Source organism: Physeter macrocephalus, chromosome 10 (genome assembly GCF_002837175.3).
Source record: "Physeter macrocephalus isolate SW-GA chromosome 10, ASM283717v5, whole genome shotgun sequence".
NCBI classification, from domain to species: domain Eukaryota; kingdom Metazoa; phylum Chordata; class Mammalia; order Artiodactyla; family Physeteridae; genus Physeter; species Physeter macrocephalus.
This window is the reverse complement of record NC_041223.1, coordinates 31,850,620-31,865,224: the sequence shown is the minus strand read 5'-3', so window position 1 is coordinate 31,865,224 and position 14,605 is coordinate 31,850,620. Positions and strand designations below refer to the sequence as shown.

The window sequence follows — 14,605 nt, the reverse complement described above, 5'->3', positions numbered from 1 at the left end:
TCCTTTTTGTATTCCCCTTGTGTCAAAGTTTCTTAGGCCCAAATTTAAGGAATACGCTAATGAGAACATTTCTGAATTGGTTCCCACTTGACAATCCTGCTGAGGCATGAAGGAGTCGACACCCTCCCCACCCCATGTCGCCAGCTCCAAGGAATGATTCCCTCAGACTAGGAGTCATATGTTTATGTCTATCAATTTATGTTCCTTTCCCATTTTAGAGAGAAATAACATTGAAGTATGGAGGGGAGGTCACTTAATTCCACCTATCTGCCCTCTCTCCACCCTTCTAAAACAGCTGAGATCCTGGTTCCCACAGACAGGAAACTCAGTTATGATTTAAGGAGGACGCTTCCACTTTGAGAGAGCTCTCCCAGGGAATGGCTCTTTATATGTTGAGTTACAACGTGCCTCCCTTTAACTTCACCAGTTTGTATACCTTTTAAAGTGACACAGAACAAATTTAGTACCTATTCCAAATGGCAATGCCCAAATAGTAAGAATACAATTAATTCCCCAGGACTTTAAAAATTCAAGTTAAGCACCCCCAGTTCCTTCAAATACCCTTCATTAGTTATTCTCCTGACCCTCCTGGTTTTAGTCTTCTTGTCATGCTGCGATTTGTCTCATGTCCTCACAGTGTACCCTAATCACTGTGGGGAAAACTAGGCCCTGCTTCACTTATAACACAAGGCCTCTCTGATCTTTTCTGTAGCCATACCGTACTGTTTCTTCCTAATGAGTTTACTGTTAATAAACCCCCAGGTCTTTTTCAGATGTTTTGCTGCAAATATCAAGGGGAAAAGTGTGAGAAATTATGATAGGTATTTACTTTAACACTATGTCCAGAGTAATATGCCACGTAGCCTAAAAAGGTCTATTAACCTTGTCCCCTTAAAAGAAAAAAATTAACCAAAAAACCCCACTCACCCAAACAAAAAAGTCTACCCGCCATATATTTAAGTTTTCTAAACTAAATGTCATTAAAAAATAATTAAAGTGAACTTACTTGCTCTTTTACACTGTCACCAGTAAACATGTACTTCATATGATACAGGAAGTCACAGATGGGATCCATGTAGTTTAAGTGGGTGCTACACTGGTCTACATTCAGCAACATGTCATAAAATGCCACACCAATCTATTTAACAAATAATATAAAATTATTTAAATGGTAAGAAAATGGTTCAATAATTCAGCTTGATGCAGCTAGACTCCATTACAAGACTAGCAGAGAGGATAACATGTTTGTTGAGGAATTGTCACTATCATACAGACCTCTATGCACATGGGTGATATGATACTGCTTGCATTTATAATGGAATCCAGAGTGCTACAAACTTCCTCCTAATAGAGCTTAAATGCAATTTCTCTAATAGTATTCTCTTAAACTTAAGAGCTAGATAATCCCTTTTCTAGAAAGCACCTCTCAATTTCTGGGATATCTGCAATCTCAGGGAGCCTTTATACTGGACCTTCTTAGTTCCATTTGGTGGCTCATACTTTAAGGGTCTACTCCTGGCTCATTTTCTTTCATCTATACTCTTGTTATATGTGATTGACTTCAACCATTTCCATGATTTTAATGAATTCCTCTGTACTACAGAGAATGTTCTCAAATGCACTTCTCCGTCCTTAACTTTCTTCTCAACCTTGATGACAGATATTTTCCCCTGCATCTCCAGTTCAACACATCATACATAAAACTCGTTATAGGCATACTAAGTTATGGGGACACTAAGACCTCAAAAATTGCTCTTATATCCCACTAAAATGATTTTCCTACTAATGGTAATGATACGCAGTTTGAAAAACACTGGGAAAGAAATCTTAATATATCTTTTAGAACTTAACCTTATCACGGAAAACCCAGATTTTATTCTACCTCTATCATACATCGAGTTCTCTCCTGCTGAAATCTTTGTAAAAATGGTCCCACGAGATGGTACACATAAAGCAACTGGAACTCAGTCTTCACTATAGGAAGAAGTACTTCAGTGAGAAACCTAAAATTTAAAAATAAAAATTTATCGTTACTTGAAATCAGTTGAATTGTTTGAACTTTGTTAATACAGCCTACCCGAGTATTTGCAAAATTTGTAATCTTTTTTAAAAAGTTTCCTTTAATTTTGGTAACATTTTAAATTAATCTCACATCTCTCACTGGTTCTTATTTTCATTTGATTATTGAAATAAATTACTTCAGATTTGGAAGTCATGCCTAATAGTAAAATTACTGAACGACAGAATGTGAATTATTTGAAATAAAAAGAGAACCAACCTAATATAAAGGCCATTCTCAAGAAATGTGAATCTAATTAATACCAATTATACAGTCAAAAAAAAAATCAGAAGATAGCCTAATATTAGTTATGCAGTTCAAAAGCCAACTTTTGGGATATATTCTGGAAAAAGAATGCATTTGACTAAGCCTCCCAAAATGGTAATGGAAAAAAAGATACCAGATTGTTACTTATACATACAAATTAATTTCATTCAAACAATTCTGAAATAAAGGAGGCTTCCTGATACCTAGAATCTACCTAAGACTTTTACTTCTAAGTTGTTCTATTGAATGAGATATATACCTCATGCATAAATGAGATTAAAAAACAAAAACAAAATGGTAAATCAAATGTCTTTAAGAAATCATAATACCTACTTGGGGATGAGAGAAAGTTGCCCGATGCTAGAATGGTGCCACACCGCATGTGCCAGAGCTAATGTGTAGCTGCAGCTCATCTCAGAGTAGGACTGATGACAAGCAGTGAAATCAAAGAGGCGGAAAGGATAGCCGACCCACTCTGTCTCAGACGTCAGGCTGGGACTGCTGATAACACTCACGATTCGATCATGAAGGACAATCCAATACGGCTCCTTTAAAACCAGGAGAAAGCCTGATGAAAAATAGCATTTATCCAGTATTCCACCCCATATCCAGTATTCTACTCCAAAGCTTAAAATAATAGCACTTTCTCATGTCCAGTTCATTTAGTATCTGATATTTACTACATGGTAAATTGACTTTGCCTATATTTATTATACAGATAACACTGGTACACATTTATAATTCATAACTATGTGTGTGTGTGCATATATATTTTGGAGGAGTGTAAGGAAAAAGTGATTCATAAAGGTGCATAAAAAACAAGTTTGGAAAGCTCAGGTTTAGACAATACTACTGACATTCAAAGATGTCAGACAACTGTGTGGTGCTGACTAGACACGTGTGGATGTCACAGAAGGGAGACTTCACCTGGGTGGAGAAGTCATGGAAGACTTCACTGAAGAAGCAAGCCCTAAGCCAGCAGAGAATGAGTAAGCTTTAGAGGAGGTGACAGAAGGAATAAGCGTTCTGATATATTCTCTTACATGGCAGAAGTACCCGAAACATGTCTCAACAAGCATTATTTCCAGGAGCAAAGGCTCTAGATATATAACATGTTACGGGGTTGAAAGTAGATCAGATTTTAATGGGAAAACTAAGGTTGGATAGGTAAGGTGGGACCAGAGATTCAGATAAGTCAGGTAGATTTATTTAGATCTGATGCAAAAGGCAAACAAAATCGTCACTGTAGATTTCTGAAGCAAAAATAACGTGAAACCTTAAAAAATGTGAAACATTTCATTAATTACATGACGAGCTTATACAAATCACAATGATTAACTCACTGGTAGGGCAGTGATGATCAATCCAATTGCATTCATCCATGCTGTAATGTTCTCTCTTGGCACTAAAGGCTGACTATTAGTGGGGAAAAAAGAATAAAAGGGTGAAATTATAAAAGTGACAGTGGATCTTATTTTGAGAACATACATCATTTGGGGGGTGACAACTGACCTATTTCAATAAAACTACAATGGATTTTTAGCGAGTAAAAATATAAACAAAAGCTAAATAAGGCTTTTCTTCTTTTTTTGGTTGTCTCCTTTAACAATGGTTGCTGAGCTAAAAGACTATTTCACTATGTATACTTCTTCTCCAATCATTATCCTCTACTTTATGTTGGTCTTTAAGAAGGGAATCTTGAAAGACTATCTTTAGTGAGAAGTTAACATTATTCCTAAATTAAATGTCAAACAGCTAATAAAGAGTAGAAGTGGAAACAAACCCCAGGTCTTCTGACCCTGTTCAGGGCTCATTCCATTTCATCTATATTACAAAGACAAGATCTGGACCCAAAAGACAGTCACTATTCAATGTGCATTGGCCTTGGGACAACAGGTTTGTCAAACAGCTCCAAATAAAATATCATTCTCTACAAATAAACAATGACTCTTATTGCAGGAAACAGGATACACACCTTTTCAGGACAACATTTAGAAGAGCATTTCCAACATCTTGGCCTGAAACAGCCAAGGCCATGAGCTCCACACAAGTAACATGCAGTGCGTGGGCAGCGGGGTTGGGAAACTCATTGAATCTCCAGTCACAGTTTGGGAACGGACCAGGAGATTTGCCAGCCATTGGTGCAGATGATTAAAGCAATAACTATTTGATTATTTTGAGATTAAAGGCTCACATTTGTCTAATGCTTTACAGTTTTCAAATGTTTCACATGTAAACAGCTCATTCGATTACCAATTCATCTGATTATGTGGCCTCAAGAAGTGATTTATTGGAGAGCTTAAGAGGCAAACAATACAAACCAAATACAAATAAATTTGACATGACCGAAGTGTACTGATATCAACCATGTGGTCAACCACAGGTATAAACGGTTGGTCTTATATAAGTGGGCTCTTGTAACTGTGACATGATAGCTATAGATGCAACCAAGGTATCTGTAGGCTTTATCAACCTATTTTCTTTTAATAGTTATAGGAAAGTTAATATGAACATTACTTTCTCATGAGTAATTCTTTTACTTCAGGAAATAATTCCTTGCATACGAAAAGAAATCATGCCCATTTATGTAAAATTGCTCTATCTAGTAAATAGTGGCATGGCGTATAGACATATTAAGCACAGTGTGCTAATAATTTAAAACAACATAAAAGTGAAGAAATAAAAATACCAATATAGAATCTCTTTCACTAAAAAAAAAAAATATGGTTTTATTGTTATCTATTAATGTTTTAAAAAACATTCAGGGATTTATTTAAAGCAACAAAATTCTATGTTCTCCAGTGGCAAACAGATGTATGTACTATAACACATAGTACATTTATTTAGGAATAGGATTTTTTTTTCTTTAAAACAGATCTCTTCTCTAAGGTCTTTTTTGAAATATAAATTTTAATGGAGTAAATTTCTACCTATCTGGCATAATGCTGCTAATTTAAGATTTCAAAACCTTCAAAACATTTCACATAAAATGATCTTAAAAAATTGAAATCTTAGAATATATCAAAATCTTGGAATATTTAAAGACAAAATATGTTCACACAAATCAACATATAGTTATTTCTCAAGAGTCTGGAAAAATCACAGTAAAAAGGATATTATCTACTAGTCTGCCAATCAATTTGCAATAGTAGGAGTCATCTGGGACCCAGGGATTGTCTTCTCGTGCATTCATAGCGCATTTCAGGTAAGTGTCACTTAGACACCAGCCCTGTGGTCGATTATCCTTGAGCGACCCAATGATTGCATGGACAAGTTTTCGTTTGAGACTTTCGCGATTTCTCAGGTGCATTTCATAATAGTGCAGAGTGTTATACAAATACGTCACTGGACGATCTGCCAAGAAGAAAACAGATAATTACAATGTTACCTGGTTACTGACAACTGTGAAAAACGAATCCTCTATTTTCAAGATTACCAAAAAACAGCTCAGAAGGTTAATAAAACTATTTCACATGTTGGGCAATTGAATACAATGAATATTTTTATTCTAGGACAACACAGAAGGCTTCTAACAATATACACAGCTTATACTGAAGGATATTCATCACATTCTGACGTAGCAATTCCAGTCCTGGAAATTTATCCTGCAAAAATGACTTATGTGTAAGCAATGTTGCTGCAGCCCTGTTTATACTAGCAAAAGATTAGAACAGTGTAAATGGTGAAAAACAGGGGACTGGTTACGTCAATTATGGCATGTATGAAGCAGCTTTATACATACTGATACAAAATAGTCAACCCTAATACATTATAAACGTTAAAAAAAATAAGGTGCAGAACAATGTGTATATTACATAATATTTGTGAAAAAAAAATAAACGACCAACTCCAGCGTATTTAAGGTAGGATACACAAGAAACTGGTAATAGTGATTGCCGATAGGGAAAGAAACTGCCTAGCTGGAGGATAGGGATGGGACTAACTACTTTTCACTGCATCATGTGCATACATTACCCAATACAGAAGAAAAGCATTTTTAAAGGAATGCTCCTTTGAACTTCATACCTACTCTGCAGAGCTAAAACGCAATTCAGACTTCTGCTTTGAAGGGAGACATCTCAGATCAAGGACTAAGAAGAACTGCCCCCCAGATAAATATGCCCTGTCCCCACAGTGGCTGCTCCAGGACTTCTGTGCTCTGTCACTGACCTCACCATGCTCCAGTTACCAGGCTCAAAACTTTAGAGCTGTCCTTGATTTCTTTCTTTTGATATTTTCCCCATAACTGGTCAATCAAGCCCAATTCCTACTCCCTTGACTATCTGTCCCTTCTTTCTCATTTTCAATGCCACCATACTTGTTTAGATGCTAATCATACACCTGAACGTCTTGACATAACTCTTTGAAATGGCTTCCTCCTTCCAAGATATGCTGCGGCTAGAACTGGATTCACCTTTCTAAAAGAATGCTTTCCATACCATGACTTTACTCTATAACTTCTAGTTAACTCTTGATTATCTGCAGGTTATAAAATCATAACTTCTCAGCCTGGCGTTTACGGTGATCTACCACCAGGTGCAATTTAGCCTACTGTTTTCAAAATGCCTTGTGTTTAACACCTCCATGACTTTTCCAAAGGATTCTTTCTGCTTATCGTGCTCTCTTCTCCTTTCTCTTTATACAAATCACATACATCATAGTTCAAACACTATCCATCCAAGAAGCCTGCCAAGATCTGTTTAGTTCATAGTAACATTAGTCTGTTCTGAACTCATACTTCCCTCCTTCTATAGTGATTTGGTAGTTAATCACACAATAGGGATCTTTTGTATATTACTTTTTTTTTTGGCTATGATCTAACTATTGATATTTTTATGTTTTCTATTTTATACTTCATGGTATCATCACATAGCACTGCCCCTCAAAAACACTTTTATTAAAAATTATTAAAATAAAACCTTTAGAACTACTATTACCCAAATGGTCATGCCCAGCCTACTTCTGTCTATAGAGCTATTAGATGGAATTAAAATTTGAAAAAGCTCACCATGAAATTTATATAAGCCTCCCAGGTGATCTAGTAGAGTCTCCAATGACTTGGATACTGGGAGCAACTCTAAAAATCTGTGGATTACTATATCAAATACTGGAAGGAATCGGAGACACACATTTCCAAAATAGATGGGCAGATACGGAGACTGGATCGGCACAGGAGGATCGACCTGCTCTGCCAGGCCCTCAAAATAGAGCTTCTCTGGATATTTCTGTGGAAGTGAGGAAATGGTAAATGTTTACAGGATCTTTTGTAATTTTCTTAAAAAAGGAGCTAAATAAACCCGTCATTTTTCAAAGAATATGAAACTGTGTTTGTTCCTGCAATGCAATGAAATCTAGAGTCCTTTACTCACCAAAAATCTCTATTATCCCAAAAGAGATTTACGTATGAAAGGATTGGTAATAACTCTTTTCATTTTGTATTGTAAGTACTCATGTCTACTAAAACTGTAGTTTCAATTTATTCTTAACATTAGAGATACTCTAGAACCTCGAGAAAGTTTAGGGAGCTAATTCACTTCTATACAGACCAGAGAGAAAAGAGCAGAGCTGCAGAGAAAACAGCCAAGTCAGTTAGCCAAATACCTAAAGTTTGGCCTTAAAAAGGATTAACTGAAGCACTAATTTTAATTAGTACCTTGTGATAATTCATGTGCTTGGTGTGCCAGTCATTCTGTAGCCAGTGTTCTGGGGAATTTTCCTTCACAAAGTCACTTACTCGATTTCTAAAATCATTTGGTTTGAGCAACAGCAACTGAATTATGAAATAACAAACCTGGGCTTCATTCCCTTCATGACTACGCATGGCCTTTGGAGAAGAACAGAAAAATTAAATGAAAATGCCCAACCTATGCAAAAGCATGGCTCTAAAGAGTCTAAATTTGAAAACAGTAAAACTCACGATTATTAGAATTTCATTATATGTCTAGTCTACCCCAAAACAACTGTTCAGCATTCCTCAAACATATCTGACCCTTTCTTGCCTATTTTTGGCTCTCACCTAGAATGTCTATCTATATTTTTTGAAATTTAACCTATCTTTTAAGATCTACCACCTAAGTAGATGTAATCTCATTGTTGCCCGGCAATATTTTCCCTACACCTCTAACTTATCCTTTTATTTTACTGATTTATAGACTTACCTTATTTCCCTTACTAGACTATAACCATCTTTACATCTATGCTCTACAGTTAAGAGGTAAATGTTAACCACTTAAGCTCCCTAAATATCACCACTATAGTATTAAAAAAAATGTAGCATTGTCCGGCCTGGTTCAGTGATTTTTCTTAAAATTTGGCCTGAAATAGACATCAAAATCAGGAGAAAATACTGCTTGGGTAATACTGGGCTATAAGAAACACTCAGTTATGACTACGGCTACCAAAGTGTACAGAAATGGTTATAAGTACTCAATAAAGATTCAGTGACTTTTTACTAATTCCTGCCTCTAGTAGGAGCCTTTAAGAATCAATTCAGGGCATTACAAGGCCAGGACCACATCTGTCTTATTTACTTCTATACCTTCTGTGCATACAACACAGTGTAGATATTCAATACATGCTTATTGAATGAATGAGGAAATTGGGGAATCTCTAGTTTCTTAGGGAATTGATAACAATACTTGATTTATAGGATAAATTTATTGAATCCTTAGAAACAACATAGAACAGATCAGCACAAGACCCATTAGTCATACACATCGATCCAAAAGAGAATGGGACTGCTTAGAAATCTGTTCTTAAGTAAGTGTATTCTTACCAGGCAGAGAATTAATCTGTCCAATGTAACGATGTTGTACTTCCATACCATGTCATTAAGAATTTCAATGCATTTGTTGAGTTGCTGACCCCCAGCTGATGTAGAGAACTCATATACCAGGAAATCTGCAAATGTTCTCACATGGACTACCAAGGCCCTAGCTCCAATTCTCTCTAACACTCTGGAAAGCAGAGAGTAAAAAATAAATTGCATTGCTGTAGGGTATAATGGATTGCCAAATGGAATGCAGATCTAGGTTGCTGGCTTACCTATAGCCAATCTGATTAATATGATCTGTTTCCAGGAGCATTTTCCAGAGAAGACAAAGGAAGAGAGGAGGAGAGCGCTGTGCAGAAAAGTGGGTAATGATGTCATTTTCATTTGTCATTGACTTCCACTTCCTATATTCCTCCTCCACGTTTTTTTTCAGATTAAAACGGCTTTCCTGAGGTACATTATTTTGTTTAAAGAATGCCTACAAGGAAGATCAGAAGTTTATTTCAATGGTTGTAGTAAAAAGGGCTATGGATACAGAGTCAAGAAACCAGCTCCAGGCTTGACTCTAACACTAATAAATTCCAGGTGACCTCAAGCAGCTCAGTCATCAAGGCCTGAATTTCTATATTGGGAAAATACAAAGGCTTGATTGGATTATCTGTATGATTTCTTTCCTAGATTTTCTAAACGGAAATTCCAAGCAAGCCTGAATTTCAAATTTTCTTCAATCATCTGTTGATACTTCTGCTCATCTTTGGAAAAAAAAAATGGAAAAGAAAAAAATTTACGTACTCTTTGGTTACATATTTTAGTATATCTATAAGGAAAATCCATTACACTAGCCGAGTGATTCTCAGAGTATGGTCCCCAGACCATCCGTATCAGCATTACCTGAGACGTGTAAGAAAAGCAAATTCTCAGGCCTTATCCCAGACCTACTCAATCAGAAGCTCCGCAGCTGGGGTCCAGCAATCTTTAGCTAAACAAGCCCTCCAGGTGATTCTGATAAGTTTGAGACCTACTGTTCCAGCCCTATTAGAAGTTACAGAAAACAGATGTTCATTATGCCTAAAATTTTCTCTCAAAAGTGGAAGACAGATGAGATTTTCCTTTCTCCATATTATAAAAGGCAAGTTTATAGTTTTTCTCTCTGTGTGATTTTAAAAAGTCAGTCAAATGTACATGATGTGTATTCTGTGAAGCTCCATTACATTGTATTTCTCCCCATTCCTGTTCTATGAGAAAGAATTTTTCAGTTAATGTGTTAAATCTCACAAGATTCTAAAACTATTAACTAGTAAGATGAAGCCATAACAATTAAATTTTTAGAAACATATCCAGTCCTATAATAAGACAAGGAAAAACTCAAGAGATTCTGGAAGTAATAGCAAGGATTTACAAAAAAAGAAATAAAAGCTAATTTTCTCTGGGTATCATCAAAACTCTCTAGAATAACACAGTAAATGGGAAGAATGATTTCATATACTGTATATTCAATATATAATTCAAGACGAAATTACCTGCAGTGGGCCTGGAAAACAACTAAGAGTGTGTGAAGCCCAGTTATGAGGAGTAAAACTCATGATGGTCTGAAGGATGTCTTTACACCAAGTTCCCTGAATTGAATCAGAGCCTGTAAAAAAATCTAAACACAAGCAAACAAATATAACCCAGATATAAAAGATCATGGCCACAATTCATAAATGATTTCACAGAAAAGTCACAAGTATGTACACTCAGAGAATTTCACTGCAGTGTATTCACTACTTAACTAGTAATCACATTGGTAAATATGAACATAACTAGTGAAAAGAAGACAAAAGACATTTGGTATCTTTTTTTTTTTTTAAATTACAGAGCACCAATGATAAAAGATTGGTACAGGCCCACCACGACTGCTCATTTAGTTCACTCTGACAATGAGGTATTAGCACTTTACTGAGCCAAGGAAATAGAATTAATAAAGTACCACATATCTTTTCTGGTGGTTGAAACAGCTATAGACTATAACTCTCTAAACCAAAGAGGTTTATTTATGTAAAATAAGACAGTTTACACAAAGGTATTTGAGGTTGCTAAATTCAATAACTATTTCTTTAAAATAGCCATTCTCAAAGTGTGGTCTGTAGACTCTGTGGGTCCCCAATATCCTTTCAAGGATTCGATGAGGTCAATGCTATTGAAATAACAATAATACTAAGATATCATTGGCCTTTTTACTGTGTTGAAATGTGCACTGATGGCACGAAAGCAATGGTGGGTAACACTGCTGGCCCTCAGAACAAATCAAACAGCGGCACCAAACAATACTAAGAGCCACTGTAATCTTCACCACAAAACACTCTTAGCAGGAAAAAAAAAGTGCCAGTTTCACTTAAGAATGTCCTTGATAAAGTAGTAAAAAAGATTGTATCTCAGCCCTTAAGTACATCTATTTGTAATATTCTGTGTGATAAAATGGAAGTACGCATAAGGTATTCCACCTACACACCAAAGTATGATGGTTATCTTGAGGAAAAATACTTGTGCGATTGAGTACTGGGTCAAATTAGTTCTTTTTTTTCAATGGAATTCCAATTTTACTTGAAAGAACATATAGTTTTCTGGATTTGGGCATTAGGCAGACATTTTCTTGAAAATCAACAAAGGGAATCTGTCACTTCAAGAAGAACAAATGACTGCATCTTTTACCAATGATAAAATTTGACCTTTCAAGTGAAAATTAGAATTTTGGAAAACTTATATACACTACCACAAGCCTAACAGTTTTCCAAAACTTAAAGAATTTTTCTAATGAAATCTGTAGTGAGATTTAAAAATGTAATTTTCTGATACTGCATAATGAAATGTGTCAATATTTACAAGCTCTATCTACAGAACTCAGTAAACCAATGTTTTCTAAAAAAAACCAACTCATGAATTTATAAAATATGAATGAACACAAAATCCATTAAATGTACAAAACAGACCAGTGGGTTATAAGGTAACAGAGAACAAAGAGTTCACTGATAGGTCTTTGTACTCCATTTAAAAAACTATCAATTTTTCAATTTTGTGTGACATCAAAGAATACTCATAATTAGCTGAAAAAGCTATTAAAATACTCTTCCCCTTTCTATCTCCTACCTGTGTGAGGCCATTTCTTTTTTACTTACTTCTACTAAAATAACACTTGCAATAGATGAGATGTAGAAGCAAATATGAGAATCCAGCAATGTTCCTTTACATCAGACATTAAAGAAAGATGCAAAGGGCTTCCCTGGTGGCACACTGGTTAAGCATCTGCCTGCCAATGCAGGGGACACGGGTTTGAGTCCTGGTCTGGAAGGATCCCACATGCCACGGAGCAACTAAGCTTGTGTGCCACAACTACTGAGCCTGCGCTCTAGAGCCCACAAGCCACAACTACTGAGCCCACATGCCACAACTACTGAAGCCTGGCGCGCCTGGAGTCTGTGCTCTGCAACAAGAGAAGCCACCGCAATGAGGGCCGCGCACTGCAACGAAGAGTAGCCCCTGCTCACCGCAACTAGAGAAAGCCCGCGCACGGCAACAAAGACCGAATGCAGCCATAAATGAATGAATGAATAAACAAACAAACAAACAAATAAATAAAAGCAGCTCTATTAAAAAAAGAAAGATGCAAAAAATGTAAAACAATGGTACTTCTCACTAAAGTTTTGTTTTGGAGACAAAAGGGTTTATTTTTCATAAAAATTACATCATTTATGTTAACATGCAAGAGGTTTATTACTCTTATTTTAAAATAAATAAAATATTTTAAAAACTCCTACTTTAATATCTAACAAAGTAAATATCATATACGTAATCCATATAACAGAAAATCTTTGGGAATTTCAATTATTATTATTTTTTAAGAGTATAAAGTGGTCCTGAGACCAAAAAGCTCAGGAACCATGACTTTAAAATGATGTTAGATGACCAAAAACTGATGTTCAACCTAGTTAAAATGGTAGTACACAAAGAAGAATTTACGTTAATTACTGAAATGGTGAAGATACCAAAACAACAACTGGTTTTTTGGAAACAAGTGAGAAGAATCTTTTCAGTAGGTTACCCTCCCCGCTGCCCCTTAGTAGCCAGGAGGGACAAAGCACACTTGGACTCATCTGGTTCTGTTGGTGGTGGCTGCATATTCACTGTACCTGTTACGTGAGTTGCTCTAGCTAAGGTCAATATCAAGGCGCGGTTCAGTTCTTCAGATTCCGCTGAAAGCACCGTTTTGGGATCGCTAAGGAAGCGTGTAAACTGTGGCTGTACCTCCGAGCTACCTAATGCTGTTATAAGCCTGAGTGCAGTGCTCTCAACACTGAAAAGTGGGAGAACAAAAACAATCATTAAAAGATTAAGCTGCAGATAAAATCTCAGAACTATAGAATTAAATCTAATTCTAGGTTAATCACAACGGGAAAACATGCAAACTATACATTTCCCTTCTTTGATTAAAAAAAACAGACAAATGAACTCGTCTTTTGTGTGAGAATGAGCTTTGCTTAATTTGTTTTAAAAACCCGAGGGCTTCCCTGGTGGCGCAGTGGTTGCGCGTCCGCCTGCCGATGCAGGGGAACCGGGTTCGCGCCCCGGTCTGGGAGGATCCCACATGCCGCGGAGCGGCTGGGCCCGCGAGCCATGGCCGCTGAGCCTGCGCATCCGAAGCCTGTGCTCCGTAACGGGAGAGGCCACAACAGAGGAAGGCCCGCATACCACAAAAAAAATAAAATAAAATAAAAACCCGAGGTGCCAAATTTTACAGCAAAAACCAATTGACATTTTTTTACACATTTGAAAAAGATAGCTTGTAGCCTGCAGGACTAAAAAATTTCACCTGGATGCACAGCATTTCAAAAAGTACATCTTTTAAAATTTGAAATGTAATTTCACTTAGAGAAAATCAAAATGACATGATCCTTTAACCATAATCTGAAGTATATTTGAATCCAGTATTCTAAAGGGCTAAGTTAGAATACAATGTCAAAGGTCTTGGAAGTACTTGTTCTCAGTCCAAAGATCCCTAGGCAATAATTCAACTATCTTACTAGGTTTCTATTTAAAAAGCTGGACTTCTTCTATACTGGAAATAAAACACTCCAGAAGCCCTGACAGTGAATAAAAAGGTAATGTTCCCCATCTCCAACAAAGTTTCTAATACACCCAAGAAAAGACAGTCTCCAATGAGCTCACCAGAGATGGAGCTGGTTCTGGTTTGTTTGTGCAACTGCAGCCAAAGTATGAAGATGACTCAGGAGCTGAACTCTGTAATGAGGCTGAATGTGGTGCATCCGGTAGCTGAACATCTCAAGAAGCGTGTGCAAGATTCCCCAGGCATGAGACTTGAAAACAGTTGGCAGAAGCTGACCTTGAGAACAAGACAATTTAAGGCACCAATCAGTAAAAGCTATGTATTAAAAGATATCTGAAGAAAAGTCACACTGAGTAAAATCCATGCAAAGATTCTGATCATGAACACACACACATACAAACATACA

General features: G+C 36.5%; 1 protein-coding gene across 3 annotated transcripts in view; it reads right to left on the bottom strand.

Annotated features, from left to right (window-relative positions):
* Positions 1 to 14,605, bottom strand: part of MED23 (mediator complex subunit 23) — a 39,021-nt gene that overhangs the window by 1,683 nt on the left and 22,733 nt on the right. For 2 of the 3 annotated variants that reach the window (XM_024122512.3, XM_055087497.1), the window contains 13 exons: positions 14,301 to 14,475; positions 13,265 to 13,428; positions 10,619 to 10,743; positions 9,371 to 9,576; positions 9,102 to 9,282; positions 7,980 to 8,150; positions 7,335 to 7,551; positions 5,444 to 5,680; positions 4,302 to 4,467; positions 3,670 to 3,742; positions 2,660 to 2,874; positions 1,883 to 2,003; positions 1,007 to 1,138 (listed from right to left, as the gene is read on the bottom strand). In XM_024122512.3, coding sequence (XP_023978280.1) covers positions 1,007 to 1,138; positions 1,883 to 2,003; positions 2,660 to 2,874; positions 3,670 to 3,742; positions 4,302 to 4,467; positions 5,444 to 5,680; positions 7,335 to 7,551; positions 7,980 to 8,150; positions 9,102 to 9,282; positions 9,371 to 9,576; positions 10,619 to 10,743; positions 13,265 to 13,428; positions 14,301 to 14,475 — 2,183 coding nt within the window. The remainder of the gene's footprint in view (positions 1 to 1,006; positions 1,139 to 1,882; positions 2,004 to 2,659; positions 2,875 to 3,669; positions 3,743 to 4,301; positions 4,468 to 5,443; positions 5,681 to 7,334; positions 7,552 to 7,979; positions 8,151 to 9,101; positions 9,283 to 9,370; positions 9,577 to 10,618; positions 10,744 to 13,264; positions 13,429 to 14,300; positions 14,476 to 14,605) is intronic. The other variant, XM_055087498.1, reaches the window with a different exon arrangement.